This window comes from Ictalurus furcatus, chromosome 17 (assembly GCF_023375685.1).
Source record: "Ictalurus furcatus strain D&B chromosome 17, Billie_1.0, whole genome shotgun sequence".
Classification (NCBI taxonomy): Eukaryota; Metazoa; Chordata; class Actinopteri; order Siluriformes; family Ictaluridae; genus Ictalurus; species Ictalurus furcatus.
Window position 1 is genome coordinate 17,376,612 of NC_071271.1, and position 20,580 is coordinate 17,397,191.

The 20,580-nt window shown below is 38.8% G+C and overlaps 2 protein-coding genes across 6 annotated transcripts in view; both read right to left on the reverse strand.

Moving 5' to 3' along the window:
• Window positions 1–883: 883 nt before the first annotated feature.
• si:dkey-118k5.3 (NLR family member X1) lies at window positions 884–8,554 on the reverse strand. The gene is made up of 8 exons (XM_053646438.1): window positions 8,181–8,554; window positions 6,063–8,053; window positions 3,798–4,220; window positions 3,581–3,667; window positions 3,401–3,484; window positions 3,173–3,256; window positions 2,449–2,532; window positions 884–2,362 (listed from the first exon to the last, which is right to left on the reverse strand). Exons 2-8 carry the CDS (start codon window positions 7,934–7,936, stop codon window positions 2,269–2,271), a joined length of 2,730 nt encoding a protein of 909 aa, XP_053502413.1. The 5' UTR covers window positions 7,937–8,053; window positions 8,181–8,554; the 3' UTR covers window positions 884–2,268.
• A 2,447-nt stretch (window positions 8,555–11,001) lies between these two features.
• The window catches only part of myo1cb (myosin Ic, paralog b), a 56,595-nt gene continuing 47,016 nt past the window's right edge, over window positions 11,002–20,580 (reverse strand). For all 5 annotated transcript variants that reach the window (XM_053646474.1, XM_053646477.1, XM_053646478.1 and 2 more), the window contains 18 exons: window positions 20,279–20,373; window positions 20,099–20,145; window positions 19,890–19,970; window positions 19,413–19,518; window positions 18,243–18,360; window positions 17,890–18,003; window positions 17,717–17,793; window positions 17,438–17,506; window positions 17,230–17,314; window positions 15,157–15,316; window positions 14,973–15,056; window positions 14,774–14,867; window positions 14,371–14,426; window positions 13,935–14,070; window positions 13,783–13,853; window positions 13,580–13,677; window positions 13,141–13,240; window positions 11,002–12,573 (listed from right to left, as the gene is read on the reverse strand). In XM_053646474.1, coding sequence (XP_053502449.1) covers window positions 12,547–12,573; window positions 13,141–13,240; window positions 13,580–13,677; window positions 13,783–13,853; window positions 13,935–14,070; window positions 14,371–14,426; window positions 14,774–14,867; window positions 14,973–15,056; window positions 15,157–15,316; window positions 17,230–17,314; window positions 17,438–17,506; window positions 17,717–17,793; window positions 17,890–18,003; window positions 18,243–18,360; window positions 19,413–19,518; window positions 19,890–19,970; window positions 20,099–20,145; window positions 20,279–20,373 — 1,618 coding nt within the window. In that variant the 3' untranslated portion in view covers window positions 11,002–12,546. The remainder of the gene's footprint in view (window positions 12,574–13,140; window positions 13,241–13,579; window positions 13,678–13,782; window positions 13,854–13,934; window positions 14,071–14,370; window positions 14,427–14,773; window positions 14,868–14,972; window positions 15,057–15,156; window positions 15,317–17,229; window positions 17,315–17,437; window positions 17,507–17,716; window positions 17,794–17,889; window positions 18,004–18,242; window positions 18,361–19,412; window positions 19,519–19,889; window positions 19,971–20,098; window positions 20,146–20,278; window positions 20,374–20,580) is intronic.

Genomic DNA, 20,580 nt, shown 5'->3' on the forward strand with positions numbered 1-20,580 from the left:
TCATTGAAATGTCTGCTCATTCTTGATTCAGTTACAGATCCAACAATCAAGTTGTAATTAACCATATCGATTCATATGAGTATTCATTAATCTAATTGAAAGTACTTATAGTCAGTGGTTGGTATCAAAGCAAAACACAATAAATAAACACACACACACAAAAACATAAAGGTCCAGAGACTCGTGAACTAGAGGTGAGAGATGACGTTATATCTTCAGGAACCATGTGAATAAAAGAAATCACCACATCATAATGACGACTTTGCAGTGGTTGCATTTTAACAGCTGGAAACATCTGTGAAAACTCATGCACTTAAAAAAAAATATTTTCTGTTGAGTATGAGATTAGAACTTTAATCGGAAGTGAAGTTTATAAAAAAAACAATAACTGCATCTTTCACACTGATTTATGAAATCTAAATACTATCTACTGTATACAATATAATATATTGTATATAGAATACGATATATCATAGATTAAAGAGCACCAGAAGCAAACGTAACGTTCAGTTTTTGATACTGAATGATGAAAAGTCTTAATAAATGTATTGGGCTTGTTTTACTTATATGTACTGCCCAAAAAGACAAAACACATTAAGGACAATTTTGGTTAAAATTGATTTATAACTAAAAATAAACTTGTGTACATTAATCATGTGATTCAAATGTCTTTGGTTTTTGGAGAAAATATGGTATATCAATTTATCTACAGCACTTTGGGCAGAACACCTCAGTAAAACTGGGAACCATTTAGCAGTTTTGGTGTTTATGGAGGTGCTTTATAGGAATGAATGATTGCAATATTGAGATTACACACAAACACACCAATCCAATCTAAAGTCCTGCATACATTAGTTATGAGATAGAAGCTTTTTTGAATAATAATAATAATAATAATAATAATAATAATTTTAATACAAAAGATAAATAAATCCACAAAATACAAAATCACATGATAGAATTTTACTGTATCATGCAAAAATTCCATGACTAACACTTTAAAAAACATGTTTGACTGAATGTGCATGGAAAGAGAAGCATGTTTCCTAATCAGTCATTCCTGTCTACTAACTTTAATATCGGCATGACAGAGTCGTTTTCTTTCTCCTTTTTTTTTCCTTTCTCATGTGCATTTGTCTATTTTGTAACAGTAATGTAAAACAAACAACCACAAAAAAAATACATAATTGTGAAAGTAGAAGTTATCTTGTCAGTCCAAATGAGGCGTCTCTGCAGGCTGAATTCTGGTCTGGTTAGTGCATGTATACTGTATTTCAACACTGGAATTTAATTATTGCCACAATAACGTCAATGGACATATGATTTCAAATTCACAAGAACTTGAATGATTCATTGTGATGAACTGGCGTCCGATTCAGAGTGCATTACCACCTCATTCCCAGCGTTCCGGGTTATAGGCCCTGGATCCACCAAGATAAAGCCGTTCCTGAAGATGAATAAATGAATGAATTCAATGATCCAACTTGGATGAAGCGTTATGAATAATTAAGGTTTGGTCTAGGGGAAAACTTGGCTCTTGTGAAATTCAATAAAATAACTCTTACTTTTTGTTAAAGGCACACATTCTTTGTAAGATCGAGTGAACTTCCACTACAGTGTACAACTTACACTCTTGTACACTGGACATTCCAACCAAATGACCTTAGTGACTTTTAACATGGCATGACATTTGCCACTAACTCAAAACTAGAGTCCTGGTGAGTGAAAAAGATTCTTGGTCAGACAAATACAGATTTCACATCTTGTTAATGGAAGAGCAAGTTTGGCACAACAAACAAAACATCTGTTGAGTTCTTCCTGGTACATACTAGAGTTCATAGTACCTACTGAACATCTATAGGGCAGGGTGAATATAAACTTCACCACTGGTCAAGTTAATCCATTCATGGCTACAGTTCATCGATATCTTCAGTGTGATAATGCACCATGCAAGCCATGTATCATCAATGAATGATTCCAGGAACATAAAGTGCAGGTTCCAGTCACACGTCAACCCTTCCATGAAGTTTTGGGATGAAGTGGAAAGCAACACTGTCTAATGTACAGTAACTGTGCAGTCCCTCCCACATAGTACAACATCCCTGTATAACAGATCCAGCGTCTTGTAGAACCCATGTCCATGCAGATTCAGACCAAAACAGGCGCAATACAATCCTAGATAAGCGCAAACTAGGAGTATCCTGAGTTGGAACTATTCCCTTTTACCAATAGCATGTCTTTAATCTATGATTATTTGTTAACTGGGGATCAGTAGCAGGCCTTGATGTCAAGATTGGGTCTGTTCTTTGAAAATTCCTTCAGCTGCCGCACACCTTCCTTGGAAAATTTGTTGTCAAACAACCTAAAAGATAAAACAGTGCATTATGAAATTCAAGTCACTCTGTTTAACAGATCTGTGCAGCAGTTTGGTTACAGTGACAACATTACCACAGGTACTCTAAGGTGGTGTTCTCCATAAGGGCTGCCTTGAGGAGTTCTGCCCCTTTGTCCGTCACTACATTGTCCCTAAGTCTAGAAAATATACAAACATAAAAATAAAGAATAAGAACAATATTAAGGAGAATGAATGCTAATTATATTAATAATAATTCATTTTAAATATAATTATTATTATAATGTCCCAAAAATCTCCATACGTAGGGAAAATTAACACTTTTTAGCCTTTGACAAAAGAGGAACGTATTGAAATCGTTCTCATGGCTGGATCGGGAAGCTGTTGCAAGGTTGTGATGGACTTTAACAGGAAACATGGCGAGCACATCACACACACAACACTGCTGCCAAACATTTTAACAGATTCAAACTGACTGGAAGTGTTGCAGACCAGCCGAGAAGTGGACGTCCACGAACATCCATTGACGAAGGCACAACCGAAGTGGTGCTGGCAAACATAGTCCCCTACGTATGGAGACTTCCGAGACACCGTGTAGTATTTTATCAATATAACACGTTTACATAATGTAAATTGCAAAAACTTGACAGTATTTGTAAAAATCAAATCAATGTACTGTATATAAAACAGAAAACCTTATTTAAAACAATACAATTACAAAAAAATAACCTGCTAAAATGTTTGTTTTTTTTTAACTGAACTCTCCCAGTGTTTACCCCATGGGTGTGTTTTCAGAATAATCAAAAGTATATTTCTTACCGAATATCTTTTAGAGTACGATTAGTCGTCAATAATTCAGCAAGAGAGGCAGCTCCAATGTCACCAATATTATTAATAGCCATTCTGCCCAAAAATAATGCAAAGTCAATATTATAAAAGGATAACTCACCACTGTGTATCATAAGCATTTTATCTGAAGGATGCATATTTATGTAAATTTAAATGTAAACACACTCAACCAGTGAAAACTGAAACGTTGTCCGTTACCTGAGGTCAAACACTGTGTTGTTCTTTTTAAGTCCCTCTGCTAGGATCCTGACTCCCTCACAGCCCAGACCCGTCGATACCACCCTGACACACACACACACACACACACACACACAAACACTGTCACTGTGAACTGGGCACGTGTTAGAAATCAAAAGGTCATTAGTATCTCTAACTTACCACAGTCTCTCGATATGACAGTCAGGGCTCTGCAGAGCAACAGACAACACTTCTGCCCCCTCTGGACCAAGAGGATTCTGCGCAAGCCTTAGGAAAAAATAATTAATATTTTAATAATGAATGATTAAAGCAAGTCCGGTAGCTCCTAGTAGCTCAGCAGCTCCTCAACAGATCAAAGTTGTATACATGATCGTCAAAAGGTGATGCATGAAGTCACCTGAGGGTGGAGAAGAGGGGAAGTACAGGCAGGAGTCTGCGCAGTCCCTCTGCATCGAGCCCCTGTGCATCCAAATTGAGCACCTGCAGGTCCGGACTCAGCTGCAGCAGGAAAGCTAGCTCACTCCAGTCCCTGTAAGCTACAGTACAATGACCCATACCCTCCTGAGAGAGCAATTTTAGCCAGGCCTGCAGTCGCTGAGGCAGTCCAGGGTCCTTAGCCTCGTAAAGGCAGTGGCACACATTCAGCTGCCTTTCAGGACTCAGACTGGGGCTATGGAGCTGCGAGTGGAGCAACTGCAGCACAAATGGAGGAGAAGCATAAAGCAAGGGCACACATGAGGCCAAATAAGACTTTGGCTCATCACGGAAAAGGCCATTTAAGATGAAGCGGGTCTTGGGGACTAGCAAGCCAGATACAAACCTGTGTAAAGAGTGAAAAAGTGATTATTAGAGCACTATTATTATAAGTGTCAGCTAAGAAATGTTGGGCAAAAGCAACAAAAATGGCAACCTGACGTGTTCATAAACACATTGTTCGAAGGGATGACGGTCATAAAACCAACTGTAAAGTGTTCATCTAGGTGTCAGCTAGGACATTTGGCACTATTATACTTCCATAGAGAACACTCCTAAAACTACATAGGTATACAGAGGAGTATAAGGAAGTTCTTCCTCTCATGCACTGACATTCAGGATTTTTAGCCTCGGTAGCATGCATGGATTTAGAGGAATTACTGAAGGGAGGGGCTGTATTTGTTTAAATTTTGGGTATCAAAACAGCAGCTCTAACTTGCGCCAAAATCAGTACAGCTTTACGTCATTTACTACTGACCAGCCACTGAACATTAACGTTAATACAATACAGTCATTTTGAAAATAAGACTCTTAAATATGTTATTACACCCGTTTCGCTTGACTTTGCTTTGTCTCACTCAATAGTGCATCTGCAGTAGTGTCTCTAAAATTTTTTTCTAATTTCTGCACAAAAAGCTTATTCAGAATTTCCTTTTTTTTTTTTTTTTTTACTTTTGTAGTTGTGTTAGAAGTAATATCCACGGACAAATTCATGCTGATCAGGTAAAGTGCATTCTTATTCTTATGTATGGCTGCTCCAAGGATTTTCTCAATTAAAAGAAACCTGTGAGGAAATCCTAGCATATTGTTAGTGCACAATGTACAAATTGTGACTAATTCAAGATAACCTATTGAATAATGAATGCTCTGTGGTCTCCTGTTTAATTTCTGCCTACATCTGACAGATTAATGTGCACTACTGCAGAAAGAAATGTTAAATTCTATAATCATCAAATAAAGAAAATAAGACCACAGATTTTATACATGAATTCTTTTTAACAGTGGCCCTCCTTTAGTTACATTTTGTGTTTTCGTAGGCAAAACTAAACTAGCCATTCCTGCCAGATTTACAATTGTTGGTACGCCAACTTTCCTCAGCTAGCATGGTCACAGATGAACCTCCGTTTATAGGGCAACGTCTGTTTAGTCCTAATTGAATAGCTAGTTTTATTTGTCTTAATGTATAGATATGTGTCGCACTGCTTTCTTTCAAGTCATTAATATGAAATGACTTTCACAATACTTTCATGAAATTTGTGTGTAAAATTGAAATAACTAATCTATTTAAACTTAACCACATAATCTGTATATAAAATTGCAGGATCTCATGCCAATTATACAATTTGAAGCCTATCAATTGAGGTTCACATTCGGTTAATAAATTTGCTTGTATCCAGCTTAATGGGAGGTTTGTTAATGGGAGGTTTGTTAATGAAAGATTTGTTAATGGGAGTTTGAGTGAGCAATTTAAATTACTCTGGAATGTTAATCAGTTAATATTATGATTGTAATATACTACAGATAATAACTTGCCATTTTAGCAAGTGAAAATATCTTGAATATAGGCAAATCTATCTTTATATTTCTTATTATTAAAGTAAACCAAATATAAGATCATTAAACCTATTTCTGGACATTATTACTCATTTCAAGTTTGAAGTGTTCTTATTCTAATGGCAGATAATGTTGCTTCTTTCTAGATATTAATGCTTGAAATTAGCACAATTTCAAGCTTGAAATGAGTACAAATGCCTTTAAATAGGTTTAATAATCTTAGATTTGATTTATTCTAATCTTATAATAAGAAATACTAGATACATTTGACTATATTCAAGGTATTTACTTTTGCTAAGAAGTCATTTTTTGCATTGGGATGAAGAAAAAAACCAAAATGTACTGAACACTACACCTGCAGAAGAGATCCAGGTGTCCAGACTGATGGCGTTCTCCCCAGTGGAGAGCTTTCTTAATTCGTCTACGCAAGAGAACTTGTGGTCGCCGTAATTTACTAATAACAGACATTAGGTGTGTGTGCACTGTTGGAGCAAGCAGGCCCATGTTTGGCTTGAGTCCTGTGAAAGGGTCCGAACCTGACAATGACTCCAGAACATAATAAAGTGCAGCTAGGAACTCTTGCACACTGGTATGAATAAACTGAAAATTCTTCTCATATGTTAGAGAAGATCTGTCCACTTTAAGACTTTCCACTAAGAAGGCACGCAAGAGATCATTGTTTTCTAGAGAGAAAGAGGCCAGGTCTACGGAGTCGAAAACAAATCTCCTCTCCAGCAGGCCTTTGAAGGCCAGAGCTCCCAGACATCTAAGCTTTGCTTTTGTCTCCTTTAGGACACGAGGAGCATCCTGGAGCCTGTTGAGATGCATGTCCTCCACACACCCACCTACATGGAAGAGCAGTATGGTCTTAAAAAAGCAGCAGTAGATCTCAGTGATTGTGACCGGCCTGGAGCCAATGGCATGTCTGTTGTTTATCACTGTATTACTTTCAGATGAAGTGTGACACTGATCTTCTCCTCCTTCTTCACTTGCACTTGTTTGTGACTCACCACCCCGTGGTGCGGTGTCCGAGAAGAGGCAGGAAGCACCATTGTGCAAGGCAGTAGACACAATCCAGCAGAAGGCAGGGATGTGACACATGAGTTGAAGGGGTTTGTGGGAAGACACAAATCCCCACACGGCAGCAGCAATCTGGCTAGAGGTAGAGCTTCGCTCAAAGTACTGCCGTTGTTGAGTCGGGGAAAACCCCAACACACTGCAGAACTGGTTGACCAGTAGCTGTGGGACTTTTGCGACAGCGTGAGGCCGAGATGTGAGGAGAATAGAGATATCCGGCAAGAGGTTCCTTTTTATTAGATTCACTACCATGGCTCCTACTGATAGCTCCCGCTCAGGGTCTGAACATTTAGGGGTGTGTTCAAAGTCCAAGGGGAAAGAGAACTCATCGAGCCCATCCAGAATAAGCAGAAGCTGGCCTTGGTTTGAAGTCATTAATTCTGGCAGAAAAGGCTTGAGATGACTGTAATGATCAGACAGCAAAACCTGGAGGCTCTGGGGTTCAGTAATAAGGCTAAGTTCACGAAAAGACAGAGGTAAGACGATCTTTTGCGTGTCTGCATCGACAGCCCATTCCTGAACCAACCGTTTAATCACTGTGGTTTTGCCACTACCTGCAACCCCAGACAGCAAGGCCACACCATCCCCTGAGGCAGAGAGCAGGCTCTGATAGACGTCTTTAAAAGAACAAGTCTCTTCCTGTCCTCTTGCCTGGGCCCTTCCTGCCCTAAATGCGTCCCCGACAACTGATGTCTCGTGCTGGAAATGAACTGGCACTAGTCGTTCTGTATGCCTAGAAAATGTAATGTCCGTGAACCAGTCTGCCTTGGGAAGTCCAGATGTCGATCCGAGATAATTTCCTGGTGTGTGTTGCCTGGCCAAGATATCCTTGTGTCGTTGGAGATGGTCGCTCACAGGCTCTTTCACGCTCAGGTTTGTGGTTCTAGTGAAGTTCGACGCTTCAAGTTTGGGCAACAGGAACAGAAAAGCCTGACATGGTTCCTCTCCTCGTCCTTGCAGGACATCCAGAAGTGTCCTCATACAGTCTCGTTCACCGAAAAGCCCCCCACCTTTTATGAAGCTGAGGTCCTCTTCTGTCACAGCCCCCATTTCGAAGAGGCGATCCAGCAGAGGGTCCAAGTGTTTGCTCCAGTTCTCCACCAGCTCCACCCTGCGTTTTTGTATCTGAACGCTGCATGCTTCAACAGCCATCAGGTTTGTTATGAGAGAAATTGACTCTAAATACTTTCAGCAGTTACTGCAGTCTTTTGTTGCTGTCGATGGAACACTCCTGTTCTTCTTGGAAGTTGTTCCCTTTTGTGAAAAACTCTGTTGAAACACAAAATCATGAACATGCCAACTATTGGCTAACTCAAATGATGAAATGACTTAGAGCAGTAACACTGTAGCCATATTGTAGCTCTAATACAACCGATAATGAGTAACTTAATCAAACCTTGCAAGTGGATCCCAGATCAAATCCAATCAAGTGGTCGACTTTATCCATACACCTTCAATCCCAAATTGAAAATATCAGCGTTGGAGGATAAACCTTGATAAACCTCGAAAACGAAACTGCTGGTTTATTTTCCCCCACGTTAAACAACCGCATTAAGTCTCACACCTTTCCAAGCGGTAGTTCCACATAAAATGACCTCGATCTAGATCACGGTGCAAGAAAATCTCGATAAAGAAAAACTTCTATCGCGTACATGTACATGATTACAGTCCAGATTTCTCGCGCCCGCTCTGTGGTCATGTAGGTCAGCTGATCACTGAGGTACTAGTATTTGGGCCGTGCCCATAACTCCGCCCCCTGAAAGATAGGAAGGATTGTTATTCAAGTTTGGGACGTTTTTCAAGTTTTACCTCACAGTCGTGTATGAAATGGACTGACATTCATAAGAAAGTGAAAAACATAAACACACGAGTAGAATTCTCTCACAGTAAGTAATGAAGCCAACATACAGGTGAGGTATACACTAGCTCTAGATATACACGGGTGCTTGAGGCTTGTGAACCCTTAAGAATTTTCTATATTTCTGCATAAATATGACCTAAAACATTTTCACACAAGTCCTAAAAGTAGGTAAAGAGAACCAAATGAAGCAAATAAGACAAAAGTGTTATAGCTCATGATTTATTTTTTGAAGAAGAAAATGATCCAATATTAATGAGAGAGGCAAAATTATGTCAGCCTTTGCTTTCAGTGTCTGGTGTGACCCCCGGCTGCAGCAATAACTGCAACTAAACACTTCGGTAACTGTTGATCAGTACTGCACATCGGCTTGGAGGAATTTTAATGATAATGAGTTTCTTTGCATATCCAGCATGTTAGGAGGTTGGGGTCAGAGCACAGGGTCAGCCATAATATGGCACCCCTGGAGCAGAGAGGGTTAAGGGCCTTGCTCAAGGGCCCAACAGTGGCAGCTTGGCGATGCTGGGGCATGAACCCACGACCTTCCGATCAGTAACCCAGAGCCGTAACTGTTAAGCCACCACATTAAGCCCATTCCTCAGTAGAGAACGGCTTCAACTCTGGGATGTTGGTGGGTTTCCTCACATCAACTGCTTGCTTCGGGTCCTTCCACAATATTTCTGTTGGATTAAGGTCAGGACTTTGACTTGGCCATTCCAAAACATGAACTTTATTCTTCTTTAACCATTCTTTGTTAGAATGACTTTGTTAGGGTCGTTGTCTTGCTGTATGACCCACTTTCTCTTGTGATTCAGTTCACAGATAGATGTCCTGACATTTTCCTTTAGAATTCGCTGGTATAATTCAGAATTCGTTGTTCCAGCAATGATGGCAAGCCGTCCTGAAGCAAAACAGGCCCAAACCATGATACTACCACCATCAGGTTTCACAGATAGGATAAGGTTCTTATGCTGGAATACAGTGTTTTCCTTTCTCCAAACATTCTTCTCATGTAAACCAAAAATGTTCTATTGTAGTCTCATCCATTCATAAAATATTGTTCCAATAGGCTTCTGACTTGTCCATGTGATCTTTAGCAAACTGCAGACAGGCAGCAATGTTCTTTTTGGAGCGCAGTGGCTTTCTCCTTGCAACGCTGCCACACGCCATTGTTGTTCAGTGTTCTCCTGATGGTGAACTCATGAACATTAGCCAATGTGAGAGAGACCTTTAGGTGCTTAGAAGTTACCCAGGGTTACCTAAACTATTACATTAATGGGCAATGGTAACTCCTTGGTTAAGAGGTTGGACTTTTCACCAGAAGGTTGTGAGTTCAATTCCCACTGTTGGGCCCTTGAGCAAGACCCTTAACCCTCAACTACTCAAATGTATAAATTAGATGAATGTAAGTCACTCTGGATAAGAGCTTCTGCCAAATGCCATATATAAATGTACGTCTTGCTCTTGGAGTGATCTTTGTTTGTCGACCACTCCTGGCGAGGGTAACAATGGTCTTGAATTTCCTCCATTTGTACACAATCTGTCTGACTGTGGATTGGTGGAGTCCAATCTCTTGAGATGTTTTCGTAACCTTTTCAAGCCTGATGAGCATCAACAACTCTTTTATTCTGAGGTCCTCAGAAATCTCCTTTGTTCATGCTATAAAATACACTTCCAAAAACACAAACTCTAATTTCACCTCCAAATTAACTGCAGAAATATAGAGAATTCTAAAGGGTTCACAAACTTTCAAACACCACTGTACATATTCTCTCTCTCTCTCTCACACACACACAGAGTATATGCACTCACTGTCCACTTTAACAGGAACATGACAGGAAGGCTACAGTAACGCAAATAACCACTCATTAAAACCGTGCTGAGCAGAAAAGCATCTGAGAACGCAAAACACATCAAACCTTGATGCAGATGAGCTACAACAGCAGAAGACGACATTGGGTTCCACTCCTGTCAGTCAAAAACAGGAATCTGCAACTACAGTGGGTACAGACTCACCAAAACTGGACAGCTGATGATTTTGGGGGGGGGAAAATAAATAAATAAATAAAACAGGAGACATTTTTCCAACTTCAACTGTCTGGTTCCAGTGTGCCTTTACCCACTGTGTGCGTGTATGCAGTAAACAGTATATGCTGAATAAAAAATGCTATAATTCCTGCATGTTCACCCAATTTGTATGTAAATACCCACAAATTAACGCTCAATGTCTATATATAAACTCCTATATACTGTAATAGACAGCTAAATTAATAACTTTGTCAATGGCCAAATATTTATGGACCTGACTGTATATTCATCTTTACATGTCTCACAGAAAAATGAATTAGTGGAAAGAGGCTTAGGACTGACAAAAGCTTTATTTAGGAAACCAGCTTTATTATGCTTAAGTATATTGTCAGTTTGCATCCAAATAACATTTTTCAGTTTTTTAAATTACACAAATAGTATAAAACAAAATCACAAGTGTCAATTATGCTTATCTATAGGTGCAGTAAGAAAACGTTAATCATAGCTTTTCCAAGGACAGCGTTGGGATCAATTTATAACCATAAAAAATATACTTTTATATATTTGTTCTATGTTACACGTGGCACTTAGAATAGCTTTTTACAGCTGCGTTATAATAGTGTCTTCTTTAAAGCTTAATATTCGCTGTGAGAATAACTGCGATATAGGCACTTGCTCCACATTCTAAAGTGACCCTTAACAATCAATAAAAGGCAAGACCAAAGATTATACTGTATACACAGTACAAAGGTGCCTGATTTCCGATGAAGTGCATGACTGTGTCGTGCTAATGTGCACTTTTGTTCCTGAAATACCATATTCATTATGCACAAAAGTAGTGCTTACATACATACAGTACACAAACCCCTTTTTGGTGGATACTTCACTACCATGTTCTTCTTCACAAGCTAACAGCTGCTTACCTTGAGCCTAAATAGCATGTGGATTAGGAAACAGCATTACTATGTATCCAGTGTAGAAAGAGCGAGGCAACTATTTACTACTGTAATGGGAGTAAAGTTATTCTATAGGCAGAACACATTGCTTATCAAATCACAGAGACCGTCTATATTTAGCATTGCCTTAAGCTTTAAATAATTGCATAAATGTCATCATAGTAAAGGGTAATGGTATTCATGTGTGACTAAAGTGTTTGGTGTACAGGAGCGTAATATATATAAGTCTATTCCAACACATCAGTTTAACTTGGCTTGAATAAAACCCACTCAGCCTTCCATTACCATCATGAGTTGGTCAACATGCACTGTGATCATACTAAGATAATCACTCCTTTCTTCATATTTCCAAAAGACTTAACACAGGCTCTCAATGTACTTAGCATCACTCTCAACAAAACAATTAATATTCCTTATACATTTTCCCACAATATACCAATCACAATTAATATCCTACTGCGTGCAAAAGTATTTGGTATAGCGTTTATTTAATTCCTAAGGAATAATTTAAACTTTCAAATAATAATAAAAAAAAATGGAGTAAATGTTCTCTCACTACTGTAACTAAAATACAAGAGGATGATTCTGCTTTCTGAGTCCCTGGAAAAAGTGAACAGAAACAAAAGTTCTTACTGCTAACCCTGATTTTCCTTGTACATAAAGCAGAAGCTTCGCAGACATCAAATTATTGTTCCCCACATTAAGCAAGATAGATACACAGTGCAAGAAATATGCACCGATATATTGTTATTTCTTGGCTTCAAAAATAAAATCATAAAAGAACAATAATATTAAAAATTTCAAACACAGAAATATAAATATTGATTAGTTTGCTGGAAGTTCACAAGTGGAAGCAAAGCCTTTGGCGTCTCATTGGCAGAGTGCAGCTTTGTCTGCGGTCACTGGTCAGGACGGATCAATCATCTTGAATTGAGGCGAGGGGCAGTCTGCAAAATAATGACATGCGGGATTATTTAATATATATATATATATATATATATATATATATATATATATATATATATATATACATACATACATACATACATATATATATATATATATATATATTAGCTCCCTACAAATCAGCTTCTATTTGCACAAATCAGGACTCTCGAAAACATTTCCAAATCTGTTGGAAATGTTACATAGTATTATTATGAGACAAAAAATGTGTTACATAGTATTATTTAACCAGCGTTTAATATTGCTAGATTCCTTTTAACTTTTGGAGGACACTGTGTGCTCTTGGCATGATTAAAGTTTAATCATGTCATTATAATTAAAACTTTATACTAAACAGATGAGCAGTCATTCACAAACATCCGTAGCTACCATGGTCTACTACAATAATGTGAGAATTTATTTAACATACACAAATTTGACGTATACCAATCTTTATAATCATAATTATTCATCCGTGAGGATTAACACATTCATTAATTGGCAAACCAATGAACTGGATTACTTTAATGTGTATTAGTTATGAGGCAATGCATAGTGCCACTCCTTACCACTGAAAGGTGTCCGTTCTTAGCTTTGGCAATGAGCAGCTCAGAGCCGGACGTGAAATCAATCATTCCTTCTTTTCCTTGACTCACTGTGAATGTTATGCTGTTCAAGGATAGAAAGAAAGAAATTAGAAAGCTGCTGGGAATCCAAAAAATTTCCTTAATTTCTCATATGCAGGTGCATCTCAAAAAAATTTTATATCATGGAAAAGCTCGTTTTTTCCCCCGTAATTTAATTCAAAGGGGGGAACTTTCATATATTCTAGATTCATTACACATACAGTGAAATATTTCAAGCTTTTTTTTGTTTAAACCTTTAATCTAATGATTACGGCTTACAGCTCAGGGAAATCAAAAATCCAGGATCTTAAAATATTAGAATAAAGAATTATTTTGAGCTGCACCTGTAAATTCATATTAAGTACACATGCATGAGGCTGACCTTCCCTGGCTGATGTTGATGTTGTTGATCTTCTCGGCACAGATTGCCACTTTGGTTAACGTCTCAATCACATGATCACTCTGTAGAACTGCATCACCCTATGAACAAGATATGAGTTTATATATTCATTCCCCCTAACCCCCCCCATATTGTATTTTTTTTTCTGCTGTAGCCATCCTTCACAGATCATCGTTTACTCTCACCTTCTGTTTGTTGTCCTCACAGGCAACGTGGAGGACAAAAATGCCATCGCTGAGGGAGCTGACAGAAATGCCTAAAAGGGGAAGGTCAATATTTATTTTTTCTATTATTATTATTTATGCTCACTATATATTATTTTCATCTGCTGCTTCACCTTTCAGAGTACTGTAATCAATGCGCTGTTTCAGCTTAGTCTCCTCTACTATGACGGCACTGCTGCAAGTCAGTAGCAGCTGCCGTGAACGTGGTTTGTATCCTCTTCTGTCATATTTAGTCACTGGAACAGCATACTGTAAAGAGCCACACATTGGACTTAACTCCATATACAAAATAACTCCTATACAAGTTACACACATAGGAATTTGAAGTGTTGTGTGATTTCAATGGCCATCTGAATATCTATCATCTTTCTCCAGAAGGCTAACATTGTTTATAGCGGAAGCCGGCTTCATAATTCTGCTGATAGCATTGGTGATCATGTCAGTCTTAGTAGGCTATTGGAACTGTGCTATTTATTTCTTTTTTTAACAGAAAATAATACTAATTGCGACGACCTTCTATTTGTACCCCATCCTTCAGTGAATGCATACCTTCATCTTCTCACTGCCCAGAGCCTGGAGCACTTTAGGATTGATATCCTCCCCATCTAAACAAATACACACATGCTAAAACATTATAATACACAGCAGAGAGAAAAAATTCATCCCATACAGTACTAATGGATTTTGGATCCTTGCCCAAAGGATAAACCCTTGTAACATGTACAAGCAAGCATGTAAAAACATTTTCTGGGTTTGTTTGTTTGTTTGAGCTATGAGTGAGAAATAATTGCTATAAAATTACAATATGCATTTGCCAGCAATAATATCCATCCATGAAAATCAAGTTGTAATAAAATAACCCCTTATTTAATTACAAGTACAACTGGGATCAGCTGAAAGCCTAGAATTGGCAATTTCAACAACAAATAAATCAGCACAGAGAAACACTTACTGAGCCTTGTTCCCACAAACAGCTTGGCGACACTCTGAGGGTAGTTGTCTTTCTTGTCCTTAAAAATTTCACTGGCCACCGACTTCTGCTCCAACTGAAACGCAAAGGAAAATGAAAGATGCTCGTATTTAGCAAGTCCCAAGTTGAATTGTGAAAAATCCTCTATTAATTTTAAACCAGTAAAGAGTCAGTGCTCTACCTGATGCTTCCATTCTGGGTTGATGCTCTTGCAGTACTTCCACACCATGTTCTGCATACACAGCTTGCGGAGGTGCTCTGATGCCTAGCATATATCAACACACAGTCATACGTCATATCCATACTCCATACTGTATCTCGTATATGTAAGAATAAGGGAGGGTTTATAGGAAATGTCATCAAACCTCAGTCAGGGCAGGTGGTGGTGTAGGCCAGCTCTTGTCCAGTACTGATTTAGGCAAACTCCTGTGTAGCTTCATTAGGAATGAGTAGCGCACATAGTCAAGGAAGTATTCGTTCTCAGGACAGCGTGGCTGGTGACGGTACATGAATCCTTTAATGAATCTGTAATAAAAGGAAGATTTTGAATTAAAAAAAGCCTAGCTACAAATGTTTGTAGCATAATTGAGATAATAAATAGATACTGTAATTGCATACAAATCTCACTATATAGTTTATAAACCACAGCGCTGTTGAATTCTCAATTCTGATTGGTCAGAAGGTGTTGATTAATTTTCTGCAACAGCAGCTCTGACAATAGTGCCAGCTGCAGGGATTATAATCATCTTTATTAATTGTTCTAATACGTTATCGTTTCTGTAGTATCAGTGCACATAGGGACTTGTATAGAAGATGCTCCACATTCAAAACATGAGAAAAGTGAGAAATCATTTAGGTGTTTTCTCTGAGGAGATTTATTTAGCACATTTGAAAGTCTTGGAGTCTCCAGTGTCACCGTTTTGTAACAGTTAGAGGTAAGGATGTTCCTTTAAGTTTTCCGACACAGGAATGTCTTCAGGATGGAGGACTTTGTGGCTTCTTGCTAACATGACAAGGTGCATTTTTTGCCTTATTAACTTCAAGTGAGAGAATGAGAGAGATAAAAAAAAAAATTAAAAAAGAGAGAGAGGCTTATAAGGGACCAACTGTTTATAGCTGTTATAACAATGGTCATAACAAGGACCGGCTTGTGTTATGGATATTCCACAACATTAAACATAACTATAAATGAATAAAAGAAATACTCCTTGGTAAATTAAGAGGAATAAAACTATTTGTGACGTGATGGTATTACAAAAGGATTAACTTCTTCTTGTTGATTTTTGTCCTAACACAGCACACCCCAGTAGGTTTTATTTCCTAAAAAGTTCTATAATAAAAATATGATCCATTTCACAATAATTACTATATATGAGACAGAAGGCACCAGAAAAATGGCCTAATATTAAATCAGCCATGATTTAACATGACAAAATTATAAAGGCTCTTTATAATTTGTCTAAATTAAATTTTTATTTTTATGAATCATACAGTAAGTCAGTGCTTCACTACTAAGCAATGAATACATAATTACTATTCTGACATCCAGGAATACGCATTATGAATGTAAGTTCCTGGGATCACAATAGTATAGTCACATAGGCCACCCCCTATTCTTAATGAGGAACATAAGATCTGAAAGGACCAGACAAGTAATTCAGATCAGAGGGCATATGAGCTTGTGTGGCAGACACTGGGACTAACTTGGTGTGGTGATGCCACAGATTATTCACTATATACTTAGGATTCCTATAATAGTACTGTGTACTGTTAGGGCTGCAAAATGAATCATATTTGAACCATGTTCTTAATAAAAAATCACTGTCACGTATTCCACGTAATGGAGGTTAGGACGGATGCAAGTGCAGATAAAAGCTTTTAATAAAGAGAGGCAGGCAGACAAATCATGAGACAACAGCGTGCTCAAAAAACAGGCAATGGGTCAGGCGATCTGCAAACAGGCATAAACGAGGTGAGGCAAGGCAAGAAACAAGAACGAGAAACAAGATCAATGACTCTGAAACAAAACGAGGAACAGGGTACAAACACTTGATACAGTGATAGCACTCAATACTTCACAAAGAGTGAATGCCTGGAAAGTCCTTTTAAACTGTGGTGTGACTGTGTGTGAGATTGGATGCAGGTGTGCGTGATTAGAATGAATGAGTGTTCTGGGAATTGCAGTCCATGTTTGTATGCCAGACTGCAGGATGGGAAATGTAGTCACTGGTTTGCTGTGATGTGACCATCATAATTGACTAGGATACTGCAGCTGCCGGATATATGCATCTGTTCGAAAATTCAGATTTATTTTAACCAACTTTGTGACAATATGATTATTTTGTTCGCAAACTGCAGTTTCAATATTGAGCAAAATAATTGTGATGATCAGTTTGGCCTTATTATGTGGTCAGAGTAAGGTACTGAAGCAGACAGACCTGCGGATGGTGTCAGCAGCTTGTCTTCTGCCACGTGCTCTCCTGCGGGCCAAAATTCCTCTCCACCAGGCCTGAATCAGGATAGCTGCAGAACAAGAACATTAAAGTGGTCAATTTCCTTTTGGACAAGAGAAATAACATTACATAGACAGTCAAAATGAAACTATTGTGTCTTCATGAAATGTTGGAAATGCCTTTTCAGTCATACCAGATCGTCTCATTTTACGGTATTTGGATTTCTGACAGCATCCCTTCCAGTTCGCCTGAAGCTTGGTTGCTGCAAATGCAAAGATATTAATCATGAGCATGCTTTGGCATCATGCATATGCACATCAATATCATATACAGTCTTGTATATGATATTGATATGTTCAATAACATACATAGTCTTGTTATGAGGTTTTACCATGGTTTGTTTGTATTCTATATACTGATTCACCAATATTATTTAAAAAAAATATTTAAAAAAGAAAAAAAAGGTTCCTACCAAGACTGTGTTTTCTGACTTCTAATGCATCTTCTGTTGCAAACAAGGTCTTTGGAAAACGGATGAAGATTTTGGTCCTAAAATTGCAAAGTGTAATAATCACATTTTCAATCAGATTTGTACAAAACACATGTGGAAACATCTGGAAAAGGGCCTTTTGGGGTACAACAAACCTGCCAAGTTTGTACTCCTCAGGTTTGTAGCCCAGGTGCCTGACAAGTGTGGAAACTCCATCTACCAAGCGACCATCCCAGCTGGGCCAGGTGTCTGGACACAGTGACTTGTACCTGTGGCAAAACCACACATACCATGAACTCTCCACAAACTTATCCGGGTAAACCTGATCCCACGCACCACAAAGCCGTGTTGGCCAATGGTTACACCAAAATCCCCCAGTGATGAAACACTGCACAGGAACTGAAAGTACTGACACTATATTTACTGTATTTGTATGGGAACAAGGACCATCTGCATTTCCCTCTGGCTTTAAACAAGTAGATAAAGACACCCAGTAAGAAAAGCTGACCTCTGGAGGAAGATCTCGTAGCGGCGCCGGTACGCAAAGCCCGCTCTCCTTACTCTTAAATTCTCCATCAGGCCCAGATACTTCACTTGATGTCTGATCAGAACATCGTCAAATCGGCCTGCGAAGAGAGACACACGACGTCCAAAAGATCAAATTTGACTTCAAATCCAGAAATTCTTGATATAACAACAGGGGTGCCTCCACCGCCAACAAGTCTTTCTAGCCCTTCTTGTTGCAAATTTGTATGCCTGAAATACATTTAAAATCAGAATATACTTAAATCAGAAAGGAAGCTATTGAAGGAAAACTATTTCAGACATTTGACCTTGCTCTGACCTTGACCCTGATGATTCCATAATAAATCCTTCAAACATTCAACTACTTGTTGTTGATATCGTGATATACCGCGCTGAAGAAATAAGCTCGTCTGGACGGTCGGACAACCCGACACACATAATGCCTCCACTACCTAGTGGCATAAAAACAACTCAATATATAAAGAGTAATACACAACAGGGAAAATAATTAAAGACTGTTACTATCCTGAAGTTGAGTATTTTCCAACAACAGCATAAAGTGTTTTATTTCTCTAATACTACAGCAATTTGCCAATGACTAAATTTTGTTTTTTTTAATTTATGAACACATATCAGCTGCCTCTCTCTCTTAAAATGAAAGGCTCCACCTGACAAGTGCCTTTTTATAAGTTGCTACAGAACTATTTTACAACAAGCACATGAATATACATTTAAATGATATACTACTGTCAGAGCTGCTATTACAGAAAATTTATCAACACCTTCTGACCAATCACATTTGAGAACTGAACAGCACTGTGGTATTAATTCAGTTTAATCACACTCAAAACAGTAAAGACAGAGAAATTGAGGCATAGAAACAAAAAACACACACACACCAAATACTACAAAGTGTGGAGTGTGGATGGACAGTGGACCAAAAACACCAACAGTATAAATGATCGCAAAGTCATTTTTTCAGAACAGACGGAACAGATTTTTTTCCCACTCGGACTACTAAAGGATTCACCACATGGCTGTGCTGTTCATCACCAAACCAAACAAGTTTGCAGAACATATAAGACAATCACACCATCTGAGCATGAGAAACATACACACATACACACACACCAGTCTAAATCAGGGAACTCACCAGCCTGCTTGGCATCGTTAGGTTTGATGCAGCGCACGTATGACGGTTCCTTAGACATGAGGATTTCCATCAGCTTGGCCAGGCTGTTCTTAAACTGGGTAGCCGTCTAGGCACGGAGGAAACAAAATAGAGGCAAGAAAGAGAGAATGAGAAGAGTGAAGGATTGGAAGAACACACGTCCTAGTGTGCAGATTCAGCCAGGCGGTGACAGTGTGGGAGAGGATGGCCATTAACAATGCATACAAACAGCTTAGCCACATCATCAGCAGCAGCCCACTCTCTCTCGGCCAATGGCCTACTGCAGAGTGGGCACGCACACATACACACACAATGATGAGTGTGACCTAAGAGTCAGGGCATTCCTCACAGTGTGGGCACCGAGCAGAGATTCCCCTTCATATCACTCGATTTAGATCATGGATACTCAAAATTAACGTTTTGATGCAAACAGGGGAAAAAAAGACCATTCTTTCTCACCGTTTCTGGCCTCTTCTTGTCCGTTAACTCTTCGCGGTCAAAACACTGAGTGAGGATCTTGTTTTCCGACATGCACATCACCTGCGTCAAGCACGATCATAGACCCAGACATCGTCATACATTACAAAGTTAGATCAGCGAAAACGGAGCTACAACACAATGTTTGTGAATTGTCCTAGTCATACTTCTCTCCAGTCCCACACACTGACCTCTTTCAGGTTTCTGAAGAGGAGATCATTGTTCTTGTCCAGAAAGCCTGGGAGTGAGAAAGAACACAAGGGGGTCAGTAAACATGCTGCCGTGCAGAGCCTGAATATCAGCTCTAGGCAGAACTCATGACTCGGGTATTAGAGCGTCCTCTAATTTGGTGACCGTGTCCGCTCCCTCACCGTTTACGTTGTAGTTGACTTCTCCGGCATAATGAAGCAGCCTAAACTCATCTCTACCCATCACCTTCCGGGTCTTTCCGTCAGCCAGCTTATGACTGAGGTAGAGAACAAAGCAGAGGCAGAAAGTGTTTATAAACTACGACCCAAAAGTATATTAAATTAATAATAATAATAATGTCAAAGGATAAATATTTAAAGGAGGTTTTTCTTCTAATCTCTTGATACTACATCTGTAGCATGTGTGTGATTTCCACTGACAAGTATCTGAACAATTCTGAAAGAAAATAATGTGCAACCCATTT

Coding starts and splice junctions, on each gene's coding strand:
- si:dkey-118k5.3 (XM_053646438.1), bottom strand. CDS start 7,936: ATGGCTGTTGAAGCATGCAGCGTTCAGATACAAAAACGCAGGGTGGAG. Junction 3,668..3,797: donor CCCCTCTTCTCCACCCTCAG/GTGACTTCATGC, acceptor TTTTTTCCTAAG/GCTTGCGCAGAATCCTCTTG. Junction 3,485..3,580: donor TGTCATATCGAGAGACTGTG/GTAAGTTAGAGA, acceptor TGTGTGTGTCAG/GGTGGTATCGACGGGTCTGG.